Source organism: Monodelphis domestica, chromosome 7 (genome assembly GCF_027887165.1).
Source record: "Monodelphis domestica isolate mMonDom1 chromosome 7, mMonDom1.pri, whole genome shotgun sequence".
Taxonomy (NCBI): domain Eukaryota; kingdom Metazoa; phylum Chordata; class Mammalia; order Didelphimorphia; family Didelphidae; genus Monodelphis; species Monodelphis domestica.
The window spans coordinates 232,916,807-232,940,990 of record NC_077233.1 but is presented as its reverse complement, the minus strand read 5'-3'; the positions used below and the strand labels follow the sequence as shown (position 1 = coordinate 232,940,990).

At 42.0% G+C, this 24,184-nt stretch overlaps 1 protein-coding gene across 1 annotated transcript; it reads right to left on the bottom strand.

The window, feature by feature from the left end:
* Nucleotides 1-1,929: 1,929 nt before the first annotated feature.
* ITPRIPL2 (ITPRIP like 2) lies at nt 1,930-9,053 on the bottom strand. The gene has a single exon (XM_001366292.4). The coding sequence runs from the start codon at nt 8,329-8,331 to the stop codon at nt 6,727-6,729; it is 1,605 nt and encodes a 534-aa protein (XP_001366329.1). The 5' UTR covers nt 8,332-9,053; the 3' UTR covers nt 1,930-6,726.
* Between the last annotated feature and the right edge of the window lie 15,131 nt (nt 9,054-24,184).

Here is a 24,184-nt window from a genome sequence, read left to right as displayed (position 1 = left end):
CTCATTGTACAGAGGAGTAAAAGGGCCCAGAGATATTAGATGGCTTGCCCATGGTCAATGGCCAGTGCTCTGAATGGTGAGTATTCAGAAACAGCAGCTAAAGCCAGAGTGGCACAAGAGACTAGCTGATTCCACATCCAGAGTATATTGGAAATAATTGCCAAAACCATTTTTCAAAGCCTAGAAGAGATACAGGCATTAAGGGGTAGATGGCACAGAAGGCAGCACCTCCCCCCCCAAAAAAACTGGCCAGTCAAGTAGCATTTATTAGGCTGCTACTGTGTGCCCGGAACTGTAAGAGCTGGAGATACAAAGAATGGCCAAAAAATGGTTCCTGTCAATAGAAACGCAGTCTACAGAGCAGAGGGTAGCTGGTCTGAAGAAAGCATGCCAACGCCATCTGAGGAAGTAGATTCAGCATTTAAAAGAAGGCTGGCTGGGAAGCACTTGCTTCTGCAGAAACATTCCAAGAATTGGTCTGGCTTTACTTCTGACAGTGAGAGGTACCAGAATTTGGTGGGAATACAGTATTTCATCTCCTTCTCCTGCAGAACGTGGTGCACAACTAGAACACCAGCAGCTAAAGGCAAGATGAAAAGAACCCTCCTCCAACTGTCACAAGAGGGGTCAGACAATGGTGGCTGGCATTCAGAAGGTTATCTTTTCTAGAAATCTACTTTTCAAATGCCCAAATGCTTCCAGCATCCCACTAGAGCAAGATGGCACAGTTCCTACCAAGCACGAGAAAGCTGGGGGAACAGACACAAGCTCATCCAGTGGAAGAAAATCCATTTCTCTTCCTATGAAACTTGTCAGTGGACTTTGGATTGGATCAGTGATTTCACAGGTATAGGGAACTCCTAAAAAGTAAACTCCTTTACTAATTGTGATTAGCATTTGCTCTACAATTTATTGCCTGGGGGCACTTTGACGTCAAATAACTTAACCAGAGTCACACAGCTTGTATGTGGACAAGGTGGGACTGCATGGCCAGGTCTCTAACCATTGTATGACACTGCCTCCCTCCAATGGATGTGCGAAACTCATCAATATGTACATTTCTGGAATCCAGCTAAGAGGGCGTGCCATAATTGGGCATAAGGATCTGGGTTTTCCTTGGAGCAGATCTAATGGGTATGACTAATGTTTAATTGACTGCTGGTTTCTCCTTGGCTGTGTTACAAGCTTTAAGCTTTTCCCTAGGATATGCAGGCATTGACCTCTCTTCTATCAGCTCTAAGCCCTCATTTCTCCTTAAATCAGTGTTGTTTCTTAGCAGTAAACCTGTATCATTTAAGGAAAGTCAAAGGCATCCTTATACTCAAGGATCTTGGAATGTAGACTAAGGGGCACCAGAGCCTGGGACTAAAGGACCTGAGGGGTGAGAACTGGGCTGGGACCTAAAGGATGGCCACAGGATATCTATAGATGGAAAAGGTACTTGAAAATTAGGAAATCATCTTGACAGATTTCTGGCAAGCACCTGAAGTGAAGATTCTGCAACCCAGGACTGCAACAATTCCCATGCTAAGATGTCCCCTTGGCATTCTCCCATCTTTATTTAACAGGTATAAGTAAATTATAATCACTATATTTACTTCATGGGAAATGACTTCAGGTTTATATGAAATATCACAAGCTAGAACAAGTTCTATCCATACATCAGTAAGAATTCTCCCAAACTACAAATTCAAACTGCAGCCAGAGGTTTCTAAAAGCTTGTTTATTCATAGAGTGAAATATAGGAAAACAGTTTAAAGTCACCCTCCCTCTTCCCAACAAAAGTGCAAATTTCTCTGGACCTTAAAAGAGAAAGTAAATGGCACATTTTAACACTTTGGAATAGGCTGAAATTTTAAGGAATGAAAACGTTTTCTTTTTTTTTGTTTCTTTTTTGGCAACAGCAGCAGAACAACTTTTAGATAATTCTTTGGTCTGTGTTTTTGGAAAGAGACATTTTACCATGACTTTTTACTACCAAAGGACAAGGAGTCTTAAAGAGTACACACTTTATAACACTATATGCGCTTTTGAAAAATAAAAATAAAATGGAATGTTTCAAGATGACTGAATTAAGGCATAATACTTTCATGAATGTAACAACTGTCATATATTTTCCTCTCCCAAGATATTGAGGCACTTAATAAATGGTGCTGATGATCAAAATATGTTGTTTGCTTAAGAATATGCATCATCTTCTGATACTTATAAAAGAAATATTTTTATGACTTAGTTTATATTCTCTTGGGATATATATATAAATAATCTTTTTTTCCAGTCTCCCCCATCTCTATTCTCAGGGCTAATAAGGTCATTGTAATTTCCACTTATAAATATTTTATGCCTTTCAAAAATATAGGTATAAAACTATAAAAACAGTAGTGTCTAAGTGATAGACATGCCTTTTAAAATAATAATAATGATGATAATATCAAGATTTTTTCCCTTTCAAAGTGTACTGCAAAGAAAAATTAGCTAGGCTAATTCTCATTAATCTCTCATGAGGTAGGGGATACAATTATCCTCAGTTTAAGGATAGGAAGCTGAGGCAGACAGTCCCAAAGTAACTTGCTCTCAAGAGCTCTTGAGCCATTTTAGTGAGAGAAATTTTGACCTCCAGATTGCAAAAATGACACTTTGAAGAAGATAAATTATTTTCTTCAGGCTGCTAGGGATGCCACTGGATAAAATCTTGTTTCAGTGGAGTGTACTCTAATAGCCTGAAAAGAATTAATATACCTATGCAAGGAAAAAACAATTGAAAATAAGCTGTAGTAAAATGAGAGATGTGACCCATAGCCCTGGCAGTTTTTCTGAGGCTCATTGCCATTTGATAAATCATTGCAGAGACATCAGCAGGGATGTTTTAAGAAATATATAGTGTGGGTTATCTGGAAAGTCTCCAAAAGTAAGAAAAGGCACCTGACAAAATGCCTAGATCACACCCAGACAATAAATCTTTCCCTTGGTGGGATCTGGTTTCTTGTTTCCCAGGTGATGCTCAGTCACCACCAGAAAGCATATGCAATCTGGATGGCCAAATCCAATATGGCAGACAGGCCTGAACCCACAGTCACAAGGAAGGGAGTGCTATGGACTGACTCCCATTTCCTTTGGTTAAGAATCTGTTTAACATACTAACAATTCGATTCTCAAGAGTCACTTTAGATAAAATATGTGAAAAGTCCTATCTGTAGCTGTGTTAACCTACTGATTTAGCTTTACAATAAAGCTTGGATAATGGTTAATACTTGGAATATTGCACCCCCAATATAATATATATATACATAAAATGATACTACAATCTATAACCAAAAAAACCCCAGAACCAAACATATTCGAGGTGTAGACCATTTAACATAATACATAGCTAAAATGCATTTCCCCTACCCAATTCTATCTCACCCTCTCTTCTCCTACCTTCACATCATTTTTACTCTTCTGACCTTCCTTACTTTGAAATCTTTGATTCACTTTCCTGATCCTTCCAATAATCTTTGCTCACCACTTCTCATTTTCCCTTTCTCTGGCTTGAGTTTTATTTTGCAAAAACATTTGTAGGACCTAATTTTACCCTCCTCAGAAGAATCCAGTGAGGTTCCCATGGGGGTCAGTGAAGTTATCTTTGAGTGCCTCAAGCTAGAATGACTCATCTTCCCCCAATTTTCTTCTGGCACCAGCAATTCATATAACTTTCCTACTGTGGTACCAGCAGGAAAATAGAACAAGCTCATTAGAGGTTTCCATGTATTTTATCTCCAGTACCAAACACACACCAAAAAAATGTGTATAAAAAAAAAAGAACTACCCAATGGAGTGATCTACCATGTAGCTCATTTCAAGGAATAATGCTGCCATAATAAAATAATAAAATAAACTTAAGTGCTTAGGCAACCATCATCCCTTCTTATATGCCATATTTTTTCATGTGTACATAGTACATGTTTTGGATTACTAAGCATTGACCAAAATTGATCTAAATCTCTAAACTTTGGTTCCCATGTACAAAGAACAATTGCTCAGCATGGCATATAAATAAAACATTTATGTTTAGAAAACACAAATACAATGCCCCATTAATTTAAAAATAAAAATAAAAAAATAAAACCTTGAGAATAACCACGGCCTTAGATAGAATACCTGAAAATAAGGCTGCAGCAGCAGCATGCTACCAAATTAATATTAAATAACATAAAAAAAGAATCCAAAACCACAGTTAGAAACTTTGATAAATTAACCTTGAAAAGTTTCATAGTTGCTCAAATTGTTCTATTTCCCCATATGAAAGGTCCAAGAATTTATCCTAAACTAAAATGAAAATATTTTGAGGTCAACTATTTTAAACTCGCAGTTCCTGAACTGGCTAAAGAGGATGTTCTTTGGGTTGATTATATGAAATGTTTTTTATAAAAATACAGATAAAGGATATAATGACCTTAATATTTATTAAAAGTTTATCTTGATGGTAAAGTTTAGATTCCTTTATGTCACCATGCCTATAGACAGATGATTGTTTTGGCAAATTCAGTACCAGACTAACACTAATATAGAAAGAAAAAGCTAGAATGGCTTTCTGTATAGAAACTAAAACTTTTCCATACTCTTCTACAAACTGAGTTGTCTACCAGACACACCAGCTTCTCCAACTTGTTTCCCTAATGGTCCAGCATGAGTTTCAAAGGAAACCAATGTTCAGTGTAGCCCAGTCTGAGAAGTTCTCAAATGAGGTTATTACTTATAAATTATTAATCCAGAAACTTGAGAGAGGAGCCTCCCAAAGCAGCAAAGTTGGTGGAACTTCCTCCAGATTGTCTAAGCACTCAACCCTGATCCTGGTCTGGACAGTTGGAATTTTCATTTTAAAGACTGAGAATTTCTGGGAAATTTTTTGTAAACACACACACACACACTCACGCACATGTACACGTACATACACACAAGCCAACCAAAAGCCAAGCTAGGCCAAATGACAAACCCTATGTTTGAAGCTATAATTCCAACCAGTGAGACAACAGACTATTTTAAGTTTAATGGCAAGTGGTAAAAATGTCTGCCCCTCAGTCAAAGCTAGAAACTTAATGGCTCAAAAGGAAAGATTTCAGAAAAGATCAAGAAAAGAAAAAAAAACTCCAATGCTAGGAAGGATATCTTAAATATGAGTTATGCCTATGAGGAGGGGGGAAGGAGAGACAGACAGAGAGGGGAGAAAGGAGGGGGAGGGGAGGGGAGAGAGAGAGAGAGAGAGAGAGAGAGAGAGAGAGAGAGAGAGAGAGAGAAAGTTCTTTCTGCATTTTCCCTTCAGGAATAAACATCCTTAATGAAACTGTAATCTATGCCCAAGGTGTTGGACTATACGGAAGTACAGCTGTTTTATGGAGGCTTGGCAGTATCTGAGAATACATAGCATTAAAATTGTTCTTTTAGAATTAGCAAAGCTTCCTTCATGGCTCTCAGGCTCTAGGATCCAAAGCAGCTTGGCTGATGATTGTGTAATAAAACACAGGTCATTCCAAAGCAGAAAAGCCTCCCCCTTGTACCCTGGGTTTTCAATAAAGTATTTTTTAAATGAGGGATGGGGGTGGAGGAATGTTGTGGAGGAAAAGTTTAGTTTCCTATCAAGCAGCAAAGATTTAGCTTAATACACAAATAGGGAAGGCCCAAGACCTCTCTCTCTAATCTAGGCACTGATAAGTTTCATGATCTCATCAGTATTGCTGAAAAACATTTGTTGTTACCCATGGTCCTTTGCACTAACGAGCATTTTTCATTCCCTGGCTCCTTCAGGAATGTTAAGTAAGGATGCCAACTAATTTATATTGCTGTGTAACTGGTCTTCGTTTCAAAATGCAACATTTGGTAATAACAATTATGAAATTAAGGCATTTATCAAAATAAAGTGCTATTTTTTCTTAAAAGGGTTTTTCCCCCTAACAAATTCTCCATCACCCTTTGGCATGTTGTGCAACAGAATTCTCTGCAATCTTGTCAAACGTGCTCTTAATTGCACTGCTCATAGAGCACACTAATCCTAATTTGTAGAATCTATAACTAGGTTACACAATACATTGTCCCCCCTTCTTTCAGCTGTGGTTTAAGATCCAGATTCAGTTTTGTAAGGCAAGTTGAACAGGCGCTATGGAGCCTTGGACAAAGTTCCAAGGCAGGTAGATGTTTCCCAACTCCCCCTGTGCCTGGACTCTCCCATTTGGCCAGGGTTCCTTTAGGCTCAGAGTTGGGAGGACCTAGGTTCAAATTTGGCCTCAGGCAGTCTAGATGAGTGACCCTAGTGAGTCACTTAGCCCCAATTGCCTAACCTTTACCATTCTTCTACCTTGGAACCATGGATTCTAAGACAGAAGGTAAAGGTTAAACCCCCCCCCCAAAAAAAAAACAAATCAACTCCGGGCTTTCCTTGTTCCAAAGGCAATGGCAGGAGTGTAACTCTCTGGTGGGTATAGTGTAAGGAAGGCCGGGGTCAAACTGTGAGGCTCCAAAAAATCAGAGCCTCATCACACAAACCCTAGTGTTCTTTCTAGTGACGCAAAGGCTATGGCTATCCACTCCCCTACCCCAGCCCTGCCCCCTTTCAAAAATCCAAGAGCATTTTATAATCATATCCCTCCCCCCTCCCCTTAGGACTGTGATAAAGGCCCCCAGAGGACAGTGACAGCATCCCTCCTGATCCCTTCTCAGGATTAATGGCCAGGTGAGAGCACTTCCATGGTTTTAGGGATCGTGCTCCGGGAAACCTTGGGCCCTCGGGCTCCGGGGCTGGGGGCACCTCGCCAGGTATCGGGGTCCCCCGTAGGCTCGGAGAAGTTGGGGTAACCGGCGCCACGTGGACACCAGACGAGCAGCCACGAACTCCCGGGTGCGCCCGTCGAAGGAGGCCAATAGGTCAACTGGGGCGGCTTCACGCAAAACTTTGGGCAACTGGCCCATTTCGAGGGTGAGTCCCACAGCCCTGTCTGGGCCCAGAAGACAATGGAAAAGTGGGCGGTGGCGGAGCAAGCAGTCCCGAAGGTAGAGCACCAACTCCTCCAGCCGCTCTCTCAAGCGGACCTCTTCCCAACAGTGCAGAGGGTCCCCACGCAGCAGCAGCGTCAGAAGCGCAGTCTTGAGCGTATAAGACGACAGGATGCGCCCCCACTGGGATGAGGCCACAGGGTCCAGCCCTCGGGCGCCCAGATCCCTCAGTGCCTTTAGCAGCTGCAGGCATTTAAGGTGGCAGGCCCCAGGTGGGGCTCGTTCTTGCAGCCAGGCCAGCAGTCGCTGCTCCTGGCGGGCCGTGTTCAATCCCCACAGTGCCTCGGCCCGGAGCCCTCCAGGAAGCTCTGACGGGAGCCCTAGGGGAGATAGTGGCGGTGCAACTAGGAAGACACCATCGCCCAGGTGTACAGCGGGGATGAGGCGCACTGCCATGGAAAGCCGGCAGCAGCCGTAGTCGGTGCGGCAAGGTAGGATGTGCAGAGTGGGCGGCTGGTCAAGACCCCCGGGAGACAGGCTGACCCGGCAGCGCTCCTCCAAGCTGTACCGCACCGTGGCTAGGCATCGCTGCAAGTGCGCCTGGAACCAGCGCGACACTAGCGCCGCAGAGAGGTGGCGCCGACCGCGCAGGTCCACGCAGAAGCCGTCGGAGAAGGGTTTGGAGTCCCGCTGCCACTGGCTTCCAACCCCACCGGAAGGGGAGGATGGTGAGGCCTTGAGGGCGCACAGGAAGCAGCCACGAAGAGCCAAGGGCAACTCGGGCTCCGCCCCCAGACCCCTAGGCTCCAGCGCCACTAGAGGAGGGAGGCGCAAGGGAACGAGCACGTCGAAGCCATCAGGACGGCGGATCTTGTGCTGCTCGTAGGCGCTGCCCACCTGCACAAAGTCCCCCCGAAAGGCCAGAGCTAGGGCTCCCCCCGGGGATGGGCCTGGAGACCCCCGGGCCCGGCCGGCACGGACAAGTTCCCCCACGATGCGGCTCACGTGCGCCTTGCTGTGGCCCAGCACGTGAGGGGACAGGCGAACTTCGTGCTCATAGTAACTCTCCAGTAAAACATCGAGGCCGGGCTCGCGGAGGAGTCTCTTAGAAGATGTTGCGAGCCCCTGGTGGGGAGCGCGGCGCAGGAAGCGCTGCCGGGCAGCGTGGCGAAAGCGTAAGAGGAGGTAGCCCAAGAGCAGCAAGAAGATGGCTTTGAGCAGCGGGAAGCCGGTGTCCTCGGTGTCCTGGGACGCGGCGGGGCCTCCCCTTCCGCTCAAGACGTGGTAGAGGCATACTAGGGCGGTGCAGAAGCCGGTCACCAGTGGCCAAAAGACGCGCAGGTTGAGGGTGTAGTGCACCGACATGCTGGGCGCCCGGGGCGACGGCCCGTGCAGGTCAGCCCATGGTCTGGATGGTAGCGACGACGGCGCCCTCTTCTCCGCCCCCGCATACACGCGGCAGCTCGAGCCCTGCCCTGCCTCCGTTTCCCACTCTAGGGCCGGCTCAGCCCTTCGCTAGTCCTTGGAAGTCAAGCCTCCCCTTCTCAATCAGTCCAGGCTCCGGGACCTGGTCTAGCTCCCGGGCTTTCTTCTGTCCTTTTTTCCAGCTCAAGTTCTCTTTCCAGCTTTGGTTCCGGCTCTGCCCCGCCCCGCCCTCCAGCGCACGCCTGGGTCCCCGCAGCTCCCGTAGGGTCCCGAGCTTCCTACTGTTCCCAACTCAGCGCCTCTCCCAGCCCTTCGTCCCGGCGCAGTCCCTCTTGCCAGTTACTGTCTGGGCCCCGCGGCTCCTGGCTGTACTCCTACCCTCTCCAAGTCCGAGTTTCTTTCCGTTCACTGTCCTGTTGAGTTTAGGGCACTCGCTCCTCCCTTTCCACCCGTGCCGACTTTCAGGTCTGCCAGCTGTCGGGTTGGTCGGTCCACGTCCCAACCTCGGGCACTTCTGGAGCTGGGCTGCCGAGGTTCAGGCCCTGACTTCCCCTGTTCCCGTTACTTAGACCGCGAAGTTTCCTCTTCCGAGGAGAGAAGAGGCTGAGCCAGCGAGTGGAGAGGAAATGCCGATGTCTGGGTGCCGAGCTCTAGCGGGCGGGGTCGGCCCCCTCCTCCGGGGCCGCCTCCTTAAAGCTACACGAGGTCGGAGCGGACCTGGAAGTCCAGCAAAACTGGGCCAGAAACTTAGTTCTTTGCAACCGGGTGCTGAAAAGACCAGAAATACAAGATTTGGAAACATGAAAGAGGACTTGCAGAGAGGCAGGCGCACACTGCAAACTTTGACTCCAGGCAGTTGCTGCTCAAGAAAACTGCTATTAAACAAATAGCCAGAATGAAAAGTAGAGAAGAGAGGGAAGTTAAAAACATACCCAAGATATAATCCCCAAATGTTATAGGCTCTGGCTAGCAGGCTGGGATGGTGAGGTGTGGTTATATGTGTGTTTGTGTGTACAAACATACATATATACACACATATATGTAGAACCTACATATATATATGACCAACTGACCTACCTTCCTTTCCTCTTTCTCTCTCCCTCTACCCCCCTCTCTCCCTCTCTCTCCCCCCCTCCCTCTCCCTTTCCCTTCCTCTCTTTCTCTCTCCCTCTCCCTCTCCTTATCCCTCTCCCTCTCATTCTCTCTCCGTCTCCCTCTTCCTCTCCTTTTCCCTCTCCCTCTCCCTTTCCCTCTCCCTCTTTTTCTCTCTCTCTCCCTCTCCCTTTCCCTCTCCCTCTCTTTCTCCCTCTCTCCCTTTCCTTCTCCCTCTCGCTCTCATTCTCTCTCCCTCTCCCTCTCCTTTTCCCTCTCCCTCTCTCTTTCTCTGAAGGTTGGAAGATTGGAAGGAAAGAATATATATGTAGTGGATGATTGGGAGGAAGATGTCTCTTCTAGGAGCAGGTCTACAAGGTATTTTGGGTTGCAGGAAATACCTCGTAGTATAGACTTCTTTATTTCCTTTTTTCCTCTCTTATTTTTCTAAGCCAAAAAAACCCATTTATCCAAATCATAGAAAAACAGAAATCAGAGGAGGTATCCTTAAAATACACATACATCAGACAATACAGAATGAAAGAGCTCTCCCATTGGGAATGAAATCGTTCAATTTAACCAAGAAGGAGTATCCTGGATCTCACCCAAGGGAGGACTCCCTGAAGTCTCTGAAGTAGCAAGCTAGGGATAGAGGTATGATGGAAACTGCCAATTTCTAGCATGTCTTCACAGAGTCTTTTCCTTCAAACAAACTGAAGTGGACCTCTTCATTTCTAGTTTGATTCTCTTTAGTTTTGCTCCAAGGGATTAGGACACAATTTCAGGGATGCCAGAGCCACCTCTTTCCTCACTGGCTTGAAGAATGATGATAGGCATTTCTATCCTGGTCCTGCTACTAATTGGTGGTATGACCTTGGGCAAGCTTCAGTTTTCCTATCTCTAATGTGAGAGTTGAATGACTAGGATCTCTCAAGCACTAATATCCTATTGTAACTGCTCCACAGATTTTATTTCATACAATTGAAAATTGGGATTTTGGATTTATAGAGAAACTACAAATTAGCATGCAATTTTTTTATAATTATGCAGCTGCAAATCTGGTATTTTTATCCAGGAACCACCCTTTGAATCATCAAATCCTATGAATATGTCCTAGTTCCTAAATAAGAGTCACTTCTAATGCTGTCCATTGCTATTTCTTTTTGCTTCTCCCTGATGGTATGTTGGAGCAGGGGAGGTATGTTGGGGTTGCTACAGAACCCCCTCAAACCAAGATGGGAAACATTGGACAAGTGAATCATTTTGGCCAACTCCCCCACCCCCCACCGCAGCTCCATCAAAGCATTCAGGCAACCAGGAAAACCTCAGAGGATATTCAAGAAAAAGAAGAAAAATCCATAAAAAGCAAGTAGCACTATTACCAATAGCTAACATTTAAATATCTCTTTAAAGATCTTCAAAACAGCCCTGGGAGGCTGGTGAAATTATCCCTTTTTGCAGATGAGGATATTGAGTCTGAGAGAGGTGAAGGGACTTGCCCAGATAAGAAGTATCTGAGCAAGAATTCAAACTGAGATCTTCCTGACTCCATCTCCAGCTCTGTGTCTGCTCCACCAAAGGAACACTTCTTTGGGAGATGAAAAAGAACTATACAGTATTGTCCCTGCCTAGAGAAATTTGCCATGTGAGGGAAATGCTACAACTGCTTCTTCAAGAATGTATAATTTCACGACAGTGAGTTCTCCCTCTATCACTTAGCAGATGTTTTCTGAGTCCTTGTGGCCAAAAACACTTACTGCCTCCCAGATAGCCTGGTAGCATCTTTCCAAGCATAGGTAGGTTGGTGCTCCCTTTCATTTCCAGGCTCCCACTTAAATCTTTTGCAGCTTAGTAGGACTTGCCAGAAACCAAAGCCTGTTGACATAGTTTCCAAAAGTTATTATCGTTCGTCCTTTTCATAGAGAACCGTTGACATCCAGAGAGAGGTCTTGACTTGTTTGTGAATTGGACTGAAGTGAGGCAGAATTGCACAAAGTCATCTGTCTCACACTCTCTTCCAGTCATTGAAGTCCAGTGGCGAGGCAAAAGTTAGGATGACCAGTGATGGTCCAGAATGCTGTGGATGCCTTTGGCATCTTTGATGTCTGACCAAACTCTCAGTGCTCTACAGAGCCTGTTGGGCCTGCTTTCATGGCCATAGGAATGAATTGTTCTCATTCATCCATTCTGCTAGGGGAAGTCTTTCCATGCCTGGGGGAAACATCTCAAGGCCTATTGGTTACCCTCTACCCGGTTCTGGCCATCTTCTGAGAAGGTTTTACAGGGAGTGGACGATGAGGATGCTACAGCTTCTTGGAGCTACAGGTGAGAATTGGGCAAAAGGAGAGCACCAAAGATGGATGAGCAGCCCTGAAATGGGCTTGGCAAACCCTCTATGCCCCAGAGGTACTGATCCTAATGGAATATCCATACACCCTTCAAAGAACTAGAGCTCTACCCTTTCCACATGAAGAGGCATCTAAATAGGAGTTTAGTGGAGAGACACACTCAAGAGCTGATAGATTACAGCATTAAATTACAGTATTAAAAATAAAATACTGAAATGAATACAGTAAATTGCCAAAATCTATGGGGTGGATGTTCTGGGAGGTAGTCAAAAGAGTAACTATCTAGCTAAGGTGTCTAAGGGTCAAAATGAATAGAGCACAGAGCCTATAGTAAGGAACATCTGAGTTCAAATCCAGCCTCAGATTCTTACTAGCTCTATGACCTAGAGCAAATCACTTAACCTCTGTTTGCCTTACTTTCCATATTTGTAAAACGGGGATAATAATAACACCTATCTCCGGTTATGGTGAGGATTAAATCAGATTAATAATTATACACATAGTAAACACTATATAAATGCTAGTTATTATTATTATCCTGAACAAGTCATTTAACCTGTTTCTCTCAGTTTCCTCATCTGTAAAATTGAGATAATATTACCTACTTCTTAGGGCTATTGTGAGGATCAAATAAAAAAACATTTATAAATCACTTAGCACAGTGCCTGGTACATAGTAGGCTCTCCTCTTCCTTCCCTTTCCCTCCCTCCCTTCTCCTCTTCCCTCTCCTCTCCTCTAATCTCTCTCCTCTCCTCCTTCCCTTCCTCTTTTCCTCTCTCCTCTTCCCTCCCCTCCCCTCTAACCTCTCTCCTCTTCCCTCCCCTCTCCTCTAACCTCTCTCCTCTCCTCCTTCCCTTCCCCTTTTCCTCTCTCCTCTTCCCTCCCCTCCCCTCTAACCTCTCTCCTCTCCTCCTTCCCTTTCCATTTTCCTCTCTCCTCTTCCCTCCCTTCCCGTCTCCTCTCTCCCCACTCCACTCCCTTCCTTTTTCCTCCCCTTTCCTCTTCTATTTCTCCTCCCCCCTCCTCTCCTGCCAACTTTCCTTCCTATCTTTCTTTCTTCTTTGTTTCCTCCTTTCCTACCTCCTTTCCTTCTTACCTTCCTTCCTTTTCTCAATCAATGTTGATTGAGGTTGGGAGCCAAGTCTCAAATAGGAAGTAAGTTTTGATAATAACTAGCATTTATATAGCACTTTACAAATATTAACTAATTTCATCCTCACAGCAATACCAGGAGGCAAGATGTTATTAGGATCCTCATTTTACAGATGGAGAAACTGAGATGGTGAAAAGTTAAGTGATTGGCCTAGGATCATACAACTAGGATCATACAACAAATATCAGAGGCTGGATTTCAACTTGTCATCCCGACTCCATATCCAGTTCTCTATCCACTTTGACCCAGTGCCTTAAGGTGGGTCCTGAGTGGGAGGATGTAAAAAACGGAGGGGAAGGCATTCTTTGGGGAGAGCCAATCTAAGTATGTCCAATGTAATGAACAGTTGTGCAGATTAGAGCTCTGATGCACTGGAGGATGTGTGTCCTGGAATTGTGAGAAAATAGAGGGATTAAGATGGGGCTGGATCAGAAGGACTTTGAGTGTCCCTAACGGAAGTCTAGTTGTTGATCAGGTCAGTGCTATTCAAACCACTATTTCATCTCTAGGGAATAATAGCTATATTCACAGTGAACACCACTTCCCAGCTTTAGAACTAGACTATTAGAGCTAGGAGCAGTTTAAATGGTGCAACAGATAGAGTGCTATCCTGGAATTGGGTAGACGAGTTCAAATCCAGTCTCAGACACTTTTGTGACCCTCGGAAAATCACTCCACTGTTTGCCTCAGTTTCCTTGTCTATAAAATGAACTGGAGATGGAATTGGCAAATTACTCTAGTATCTTTGCCAAGAAAACTCCAAATGCTGTTGTTTTTCTGAAATAACCAATTTATTTGCTCTAAATTTTCCTGACTCAACAAGGACTCAACAGCAATAATGAGAACTAGAAGAGAACCCATCTAGTCCAAACTCTTTATTTTAAGGATGAGGAAACCAAAGTGCAGTGTGGTTGGGTAATTCTTTCAAAGTCACAGCCAATTAGTGATTTTTGGTATTGTTCCTAAAAGGAAGATTTCTCTATTATAACCATTAATTTCCTTTGCACTGAAGAATTCAAGGTGTAGGATTAGGCATTTTTAAATAACAATATTTTTTTCAATCTAAGTTATCCCTTATTTTTTATAGCTTTTATTCTTAAAGTTGTTTTTATTCTTTACAGCTCTTATTTTTAAATTTCATTATTTCTTTATTTTAATAACATATTTCCACATAAGTTTTCCAAAGTTATATAATCCAAATTGTAGGATTAGATATTTACTTTCTTGGTCTTTCTTTCTTTCTTTCTTTCTTTTTTATCGAATAACAATATCTTTTTTTCAATCTAAGGTATCCTATATTTTTTACAGCTTTTATTTTTATTTTAATAACAAATTTCCACATAAATTTTCCAAAGTTATATGATCCAAATTATAGGATTAGACATTTTCAGCATAAACTCTCCAGCATTAGACTCTTCAGCACAGACACAAATTCCCAGAATTATCCTGTCTGATTGGGAAACTGAGGAAGGAATATGTCTTGAACTATATAGTTGTTTTATATAGAACCATCTTAATAATAGCAACTCATATTTATAAAGGTAATAAGATTTGCAAAGCATTTTATGTGCATTTATCTCATAAATGTATATAAATAAAGGCTTTCATAACAACCTCCCTCAATACCATTGTTAGCATTTTTATAGATGAGGAAACTGAGGCCTGAGAAGAATAAGTAAAACTTAGCCCAGGGTCACACAGTTTGTAAGTATTTAGGATACAAATTCAGGTCTGCCTGAATCTAAATCCAAAGAAATTCCCTGGTTTTATTTGTTTATTTCTTTGTTTGGGGTGCCTTTTGTTTTTTATTTAAAGGAATTTTTAAAAATCAGTTTTTTTCACACATATGGTACACAGGCCCTCCTTTAATAGCATCCCACAAAGACCTGTTGGTCCAGTCTTATCCAACTTCAGAGAAAAGCAAGCCCATACTGGATTACAGAGCATCACCGGAAAATGCTTCCCCCATCTGTCCTCTGTTGGAAGGCCTTTCTTCATTTAAGAGTCACACTGAAAAGGAAAAGGAGAGCTTTGGTCTCACAGAGATGAAGCAATAGAAAGGGGCTAATGAGTCTGTAATGCAATTGTCTGCCAATAAAATGATCCAATATTCAGTTGAAGCCCTTGAGAATTATACTATAAACCTAACACAATTAGACATTAATAAACTGTTTTTTTATCCACACTAGGTTCTACTGACTGCTAATATCACAGAAAGTCATCATCATCAGGGAGATTAAGATATTTTCCTAGTGAATAATTCATTTTGGTCATATAGTTCACTAGGCCAAACTTGGGAGTTTTAGAGGCCAAGAATTGAACATTAAATAGATGTGACATTTTTTCCCCTACGGTTTGTATTATGCCCCAGGAGTTTTTGCTTTGCCCAGCTGGGCTCTCCTGGGTCTCTTAGTCAGTTATACTTAAAATGAGGAGTTGTGCAGTGGATAGAGAGATGGAGGAAGGAAGGAAGGAAGGAAGGAAGGAAGGAAGGAAGGAAGGAAGGAAGGAAGGAAGGAAGGAAGGAAGGAAGGAAGGAAGGAAGGAAGGAAGGAAGGAAAGAAGGAAGGAAGGAAAGAAGGAAGGAAGGAAAGAAGGAAGGAAGGAAAGGAGAGGAGGGAGGAAGGAAGGAACGAAGGAAGGAGAAAAGGAAGGAACGAAGGAAGAAAGGAAGATTCCTCTTTGTGAATTCAAATCTGGCCTCAGACACTAACAGGCTATATGACCCTGGGCAAGTCACTTCACCCTGTTTGCCTCAGTTTTCTCATATGTCACATAAGTGGGAGAAGGAAATGGAAAATCACTCCAGTGTCTTTGCTAAGACAATCCCAAATGAGGTCAAGAAGAGTTGGGCACGACTGAACAACAACAAACAACGATGAGATTATGGGTTTACAGACAGTCATGAAGGGGTTATGACCAGCCAGAAAACAATGCTGTCCAGGGCCAGCCTCCCATTCTAATCATGCTCTGATGTGTTTTTTTTTTCACTTGGGGCAGGTCCCCTTTTTTTGTCCAAAGACAGAAATCACTGTTATCTTTGCGAGGCTCAAGAGGATCGCTGGATATTGGAGGGTTTGGATCCCCAAAAGGAGCCCTTTGACTGAGTCACTATGATTTTCCTCCAGACAAAGTGACTCAGAATTGCTCATTTTCCCCAGAAGGGAAAATTAGAAAATGACTTCCCAGGTAAAGTGGGATGCTCAGCATGAGATGCAGCAACCATCAGAAGAGAATAGAAGACAAGACGCAGTACATTACTGCTTTGAGCTGTCAAGCTCAATGTGTTTACTGGATAAGGGGCGGGATGCTTAGGAGAGAAGCTTAGCAAATTCCTTCCCTATTTATGATGAATCTCAGCCTGCTCAACACTTCTCCTGCCTTTCCTTTGTCCATCTCTTAGTGCAGCTATTAGATTCTGCTTTGTTTCAGATAGTTCTTTGCTCTAGAGACTGTACCTATTTTGGAATCACACAATCTCAGAGTGAGAAGAAATATCAGAGACCATCTCATCCAACATGCACCTTTAAAAAAACATATCTCTGGTGCAGCTGGGTGACTCAGTGGGTAGAGGTCTTGAGTTCAAATTTGGCCTCAGATACTTCAGAGCTGGGTGACCCTGGGCAAGTTACTTAATCCCAACTGATCTTGCCCTTACCCCTCTTCTGCCTTAGCACTGATCCTTAGTACTGATTCTGAGACAGGAGGTAAGAGTTTAAATTTATATATAAATGTAGTTTTATGTAATATTTATGTGTATAAATGTAATTTTGTTTAATATGTACATTTACATATATATGTAATTAACAAGTGTCATCCAGTGTTTGAAGTCTTCCAATTAGGAGAAACTCATTACCAATTCCATTTTGGATAGCTTTAATTGTCATCAAATCTTTCAAGCATACATTTAACTCTGTAACTTTTACCCATAGTTCCTAGTTCTGTTCTCTAGGCAGATGTAGAAGTCGTCTAACCCCCACAGTTCTTAAATATTTTGGTCTCAGGACCCATTTACATTCTTAAACATTGTTGAGGCCCCCTAAGAGCTCTTTTGTTTATGTCAATTGTGTCTATGGATATTTACTGTATCTGAAGTTAAAACGGATCATTTAATTTTTTATCAATTCATTTAAACATAAAAATAATAAACCTATTGGGGTGTATAGGGTATTTGGGGAAGACTAGCACCTCTGGTGTGAGGACTTTCCCAGGCCTTGTCAGGGCTGCTTATCCTTGGTGTCTACCTGCCCCCTAGCTCTCAGCCATGGCTTCTTGAAGCCATAGACACAACACACAGTGGTTCCTGGCAGATGGGTTAAATAAGGCCCAATAACCAATAAATAAATAAATAAATAAATAAATGAATGAATGAATGAATGAATGAATGAATGAATGAATAAATAAATAAATGAATAAATAAATAAATAAATGAAAACCCAAATAAATAAATAGCCAATGGGCCCATTGGTGAAAGGGGGGGGGGGTCTACCCCAACCATAATGAAGATTTCTCCCAATGGAATGGGCAAATGAGAACAATTTGTTCTACCTGGCAGGAAGGTGGCTACAGCAGGTTCTGTGGAGCACTTAGAACTTGGTCAGATATTAACAAAACCAAGGTCTGCCACAGCATCCCTGGTCATTGCCAGGCATCCGAATTTTTTTCCTGTTACTGGACTTCCATGACTCTGGAAGAGAGAGTGAAGCTAATGACTTTGTACAACTTTGCCTCCCTTAAATTATTCGAGTGCAAATCAAAACAGCACCCCCAGAAGTCACTGGTCCTCTTCAAGAGCAAAGAACACACAATAATGAACTCATCACATGTTAATATGGTAATATTTTTGAAAAAAGAATATTTTCTAGAACAAAAAATTAGATGAGTGGCATTGTTTTACATATTTTTGCAAGTCTCCTTCATGTCTTAATAGAAGATAGATGGGAGTCTCATACCTGCTTCTTCATTTCATCTGTTTTGATCTTTGGGGTGGGGGTTAATATATATGGAGAAAAATCTGGCCTAACACAGCGAGATAGTTGGAAAAGGGAGGAGGATTTTAATAGGCAAATGATATCTCGATATTATTATGAATAAAGTTTTTATTTCACGGATCCTCTAAAAGGGTCTTGAGAACTGGGGGCTCAAGGACCACTTTCTGGAAATGACTTGTCTAATCTATCTTTTGTTGTCTGGGCCTGATTCAGGCTAATCCAGTGCTTAAGATTTAGAATAGTCAAAAAATGAGACACACAGAGACTACCTAATTGTTAGCAGAAGGAGATTTACTCATTCAGATCATGGAAAGGACACTCAAAAGGATATAGCATTGAATCATTGAAATCAGCTTCACTGACTTCATGCTAGCCACTCTGGTCTGACATGCAGAAGACTTAGGGAGGTGGGAGAGCTAGGTATTTCGGTGGATAGAGAACCAGACTTGGGGATAGGAAGTCCTGGGTTCAAATCTGACCTCAGACACTTCCTAGCTAGGGCACGTTGCTTAATCCTCATTGCCTAGCTGATGCTGTTCTTCTATAATATTGCTTCTAAGATGGAGGGTAAGAGTTTAAATTATTAAAAAAAAAAACGCTGAGGGAGTTGCTACTGAGTCCTTGCATTCCAGCTTTTGGTACTTGGGTCATGAGATAACTACATGAAAGGATTAAACCTTATTCCTTTGAGTCGATTAAGTCTTGAAGAGGGTTTAAAACGTTTAAGTAAAAAAAATTAGCTTGGTCCACGTGGCAAATACTGTTCCTACTATATCTCTCCTCTATATAAGTCTCTAAATATTTGAGAGCAGCTATAAGGCATCCCTCAAAGACTTCTCCCTTCTGAATATCCCCAGTTCTTTCCAATCACCCTCATCTGGTATGATCTCAAGGCTTTCACCATCCAAGAGATCCTCTAGAGCCTCCAGTTTAGCACTATTTTTCCTAACATGTGGATCACATAGCTAGTAGGTATCTGAGGTCATATTTGAACTCAGGTCTTCCTGACTCCAGAGCTGACACTTTATCCATTTTTGCCACCTTTCTGCATCACTCACTATGAGACAGGAAGCCAAATTATAAAGAGTTGAAAAGTGAATGAGAGGAGAAGTAAGAAACCCATAGTACATTTCATCCTTTTGAATGTTTTAATCTATTTCATTTTTTCATTTTAAAATTTTCTGGATAGGAGTATCGCCATGCTTTTATGAGCCTATTTTGACTTGTCATAAATTTAGAAGTGATGTTTTAAGGCTTTGAATCATAAAATCTCTAATTATTTCGACTCCTTTTTGCACCTAACTCTGATTTCACACCCTCATTTAACTACTCTGCGCTATAATTATCCTGAGAAGGTTATAGTGAATGCGGTACTTTTCTGTACTGACTTCCTAAATTGTCAGATTCCTACCTGGAAACATGCCATGTTATTTAGGCAATGGCCATCTCATTTGTCTATTAATGAACAAGTCTTTTCAAACTGACTAATTCCCAAGGCCACTTCATCCTCATTGTTCTTGATGGGGATATCTTTCACCTTTTTTCCTTTTGTTAAAGGATTATTGAAGAGAAACAGGAGAAAACTTGCTTATCTTTTTATAGGCCTTTCCAAAGGACATTGATTCTTCAGTAGGTAGGAGTGGCATGCAACGTTGTGAGGAAAAAATGAATTCTCAGTTTTGCCTTCTGATTCAGAACTGTAGGATCTTTCTTTAGCAAAGTCATCTGTGGGGGTGTAAATGGTACACCTGAGGTGTATCTTTAATGTATTTTTTCCTGAATCTGCATGGAGGAATGTTCCAATGCCCTGAGATTTTAAAGGAATCTAACAACCCTCATACTATAATTTTAATTTGACTTTACTGTCATGGTAACCATCAAAAACAATGTATAATTTGATGCCATGTTTAATCTACACAAGTGAAAATATCCTGCAGTTTGGTGTTCCCATATATGTTATAGGAAGGAAGCACTTAACATGATGCTCGCCTTCCTCATTCTCCATCATTTCCTTTATTCAATCAGTTGCCAAACTTGCTCTTTTTCCCCTTTAAGGCATCTCTTGCATCTGACTTCTCTCTCTTTACACACTCACCTTAAATCAGGTCCTCATCACTTTTCTCCTAGACTACTACCATTGCCTTTTTAGTCTTCTTGATTCAAATCCCTCTATTCACTTCCATTCCTCTTTCACTCAGCCACCAAAGAGATATTCCATAAGTTTAGATCAAGCCATGCCAAACCCTACCCAACAAACTCCAGTGGGTCCTATTGCCTCTGGGATAAATTAGAAACTCCTCTGTTTGACCTTTAAAGTTCTTCACAATCTGGCATTGACTTCTTTCCAGTCTCACTGTAAATCACTCCCTACTCCCCAAACTGACATCCAGACAAAGTGACCTTCTCTCTGTCCCTCACTTGCAAAACTCAAACTCCCATCTCCATGCCTTTGTATTGGCCATTCCCTTTATCTGGAATGTATTGGAACTTTGGTACCAATCATGAGACATGGGAGACAATGGCGCAGGACTGCCTGGCATGGCATCCTCACATCAAGAGATGCTGTGCTCATGAGCAAAGCAGAATTGCAGTAACAATGGATTGAGAACCAGACCTAGAGACAAGAGATCCTGGGTTCAAATCTAGCCTCAGATACTTCCCAGCTGTGTGACCCTGGGCAAGTCACTTAACCCCCATTGCCTAGCCCTCACCACTCTTCTACCTTGGAACCCCTACACAGTATTGATTCCAAGACGGAAAGTAAGGGGTTAAAAAAAAAAAAGAATTGCAGTAAGTCAAGAGAGACATGAGAAGTGCAAATGGAGAGACATCTCCATCCCAAATGTTCATACAAGCTATTTGTGTCCAACCTATGGTAGAGCCTTCCAAGCTCATATTGGTCTGATCCGTCACAGTCGGATACACTGTACACTGACTCAGCCATAGAGGTGTCATTTTAGTCCTCTTTGAGTACAAAGGAAAACAACCAACAACCAGTTCCCTCCTTATTTCTGCCTCCTAGAATCCCTTTCTTCCTTCTAGTTGCATCTCAAGCGCAACTTGAAGCCTTGATCCCTAGACTGTCAGTGCCTTTCCCCACCATTTTTCTTGGCAAAGATACTGAAGTGGTTAGCCATTTCCTTCTCCAGCTCATTTAACAGATAAGGAAACTGAGGCTAATAGGGTTAAGTATTCATATAGCCAGTAAGTGTCCGAGGTCAGATTTTAATTAAGGAAGAGATGTCTTCCCAAATCCATGGCAGGCACCCCCTCCACTGCACCCCTATTAAGCACTTGCTTTACTTTATTCCTAAGATTAATTGGGAAGTACTTACGGGTTTATTGGGTCTTCCTCCCTGGTACAAAATATGAGCTATATGACATTAACAATTTGTCATGAGCTAAGGATCAAAATCAAGGTGAAAGTTCTTATTGAAATAGTAATGATTTGCATTTTAATTGTATAATTTTATTCATATAGATACTCCCTCCACCTCTGCAAATTGCAACACTTTTGTAGAGTAGTAAATGGTCTTTCAGAGTTGCTAAAAGCCAAGAAATTCATAGCCCTACAGCAAAGATCTCCAAACCTCTCTAAATTTACCTAGGCTAACCATAGGAAAAGAGGTCACATACTCAGACTTTTACTTTATGTTTGAAGTCCTTAGGATCCTTTAAAATTGATCACCTTTCCTGGTGATAATATATAATATTATAATCATAATACATGGGTGCTAATTTCCTGTTACTAAAGGATAATAGGTTTTAATAACCTCTCCCATATGTTCTGATAATTATAAGAGCTTACATGTATAATAGCCATTTACATTTTCCAAAGAGCTTTCCTATAGACTGTCCCATTTTAGAGCTATTTTATAGATGAAATGATGTCATTTTATAGATGAGGAAATTGAGGCACTGAGAAGCTCACTGATCTGTCGCACATCATCAGGCTTTTCAGTGGCAGAAATAGGATTCAAACCCAGGTCTTAAGATTTCAAATCCTATGGGTAAGGACGCTCTCTTCTATAATTAGGGTCATACCTCTCTATTTTTCTTCCTTCATAGGAGCATAGATGTAAACTTCTAACATGCAAAGCAATACCTTTCTCTTACACCTTAATCACTTTGTTTCTTCATAATTCCCTGTAACCTGGCTTCTGCCCCCACCAATCTGCTGAAGCTGGATTCTTGAAAGACACCAACTAGTTCATAATCACCAAATCCACTTCTTTTTTCCTTGTCCTTATAGGACAATGTAATTGAGTAGAGAGAGAAAGAGATGAAGTAGCAGGAAATGTGGGTTCTCGCCCTCACTTCTGTCCCCTTTAACTATTGTGGCCTTGGTCATTTAATTTCCTTATCTGTAAAATGATGGGGTAAAATTAAGCAAATTCTAAGTTACTTAATTTAAAATTCTCTTTCTCCATTCTCTCTCTCTCTCTCTCTCTCTCTCTCTCTCTCTCTCTCTCTCTCTCTCTCTCTCTCTCTCTCTCTCTCTCTCTCTCTCTCTCTCCCCTCCTCCTCCTCTTCCTCCTCTTTTTCCCTCTCTCTATCTCCTCCTCCTCTCTCTTCTCTCTCTGTCTCTCTCTCTGTCTCTCTGTCTCTCTCTCTGTCTCTCTGTCTGTCTCTCTGTCTCTCTCTGTGTCTCCCTCTCTCCCTCTCTCTCTCTCTCTCTCTCTCTCTCTCTCTCTCTCTCTCTCTCTCTCTCTCTCTCCTCTTTCTCTCTCTCTCTCTCCTCTCTCCTCTCTCTTCCCTGTCTCTTTCTCTATGCTTTCACTAAATTTTCGATAGCATTTAACATCGTGTACTCAATTCCCTTGTCTTTTGATACTAATCATGATTCTCATCATATCTAACTGCTTTCTTGGTCATATTTTTCTCTCTCCCTTCTTTTCTTGTCTTTTAACTGGGAATGTTCCCAAGTGATCCACTGTTTACTGGATATTTCCATCTAAATGTCCTGACTTCAATTCAAATTCAACCTGTGTATAACAGCTCATCTTTCCCCATAAATCTGGCTCTTCCTCCTCCCCTTGACTGATCTATTTTTATCCTATTTCCCACCATTCCCAGTCATGCAAGTTCAAAACCTGAATCATCTTCAGCTCATCCATCTCCTATGTTTTCTGACCTTCATAATGTCTTTCTTTATACTGCTTCTTCCATCCATCTCATATTCTTTATTCCCTTTGTCACCACACTCCTTCAGATCCTAATTATCTTACAGCTAAACTACTATAGCAATCTACAAAGTGAACGCCTTGTGTATGGCTTATCCTGTACCTCACTTCCAAAATGATAAAATATTAATTTTACAATATTCTGCTCCTGCTCAGTGACTTCCTGCTAGCATCAGTTTTTAACCTAGTCTTTAAAGGTCAGAAAATTTGGTCCTACCTGTCATTTTTATTATATTTTTCAATTCTTTTCATTGGGAAGATATTGCTCTTGGTGGACTTGTCTATTTATTGTCTCTAGAGCACAGTTTGCTCAAAGCTTCCTCCACCATTGTATGGTATTCTCTCTACCAATAATCTTTTCTTCTCTTCATTACTTATTTTCCCCCCTAAAACCTTACCTTTTGTCTTACAATGGACAGGAAGGATCTGTTTCAAAGCAGAAGTGGGGTAAGGACTAAGCAATTGGAGTTAAGTGACCTACCCAAGGTCACACAGCTAGAAAGTGTTTAAGATCAGATTTGAATCCAGGACCTCCTCTCTCCAGGTCTACCTCTCTATTCACTTAGTCACATAGCTGCCCCTTACTTATTCTTTTAAGAACATTTTTTATTTTGAATTCCAAATTTTCTATCTCTTTCTTCTCAATTGAGAAGGCAAGAAATATGATACCGACTATACATACAAAGTCATGCAAAAAATATTTCCACATTAACTATATTGGGGGGGGAAAGCAAGAAAAGTAAAATGACAAAAATATGCTTCAATTTATACTTAGAGTTCTCATTTTAAAGCTCAGTTTTCTATCTAGAGGTGGATAGCATTTTTCATCTTGGGTCCTTTGGAAATGAGATGGATCAGTGGTGGATCAGAGTAGCTTAATCTTTTTGCATTTGATCATTATTTTAATATTGCTATTACACTATACAGTATTCTCCTGGTTCTGCTCACTTCACTTTGCTTCAGTTCATCTAAGTCTTTCCACGTTTTCCTAAAGCCATCCTTGTCATTAATTCTTACGTCATAATA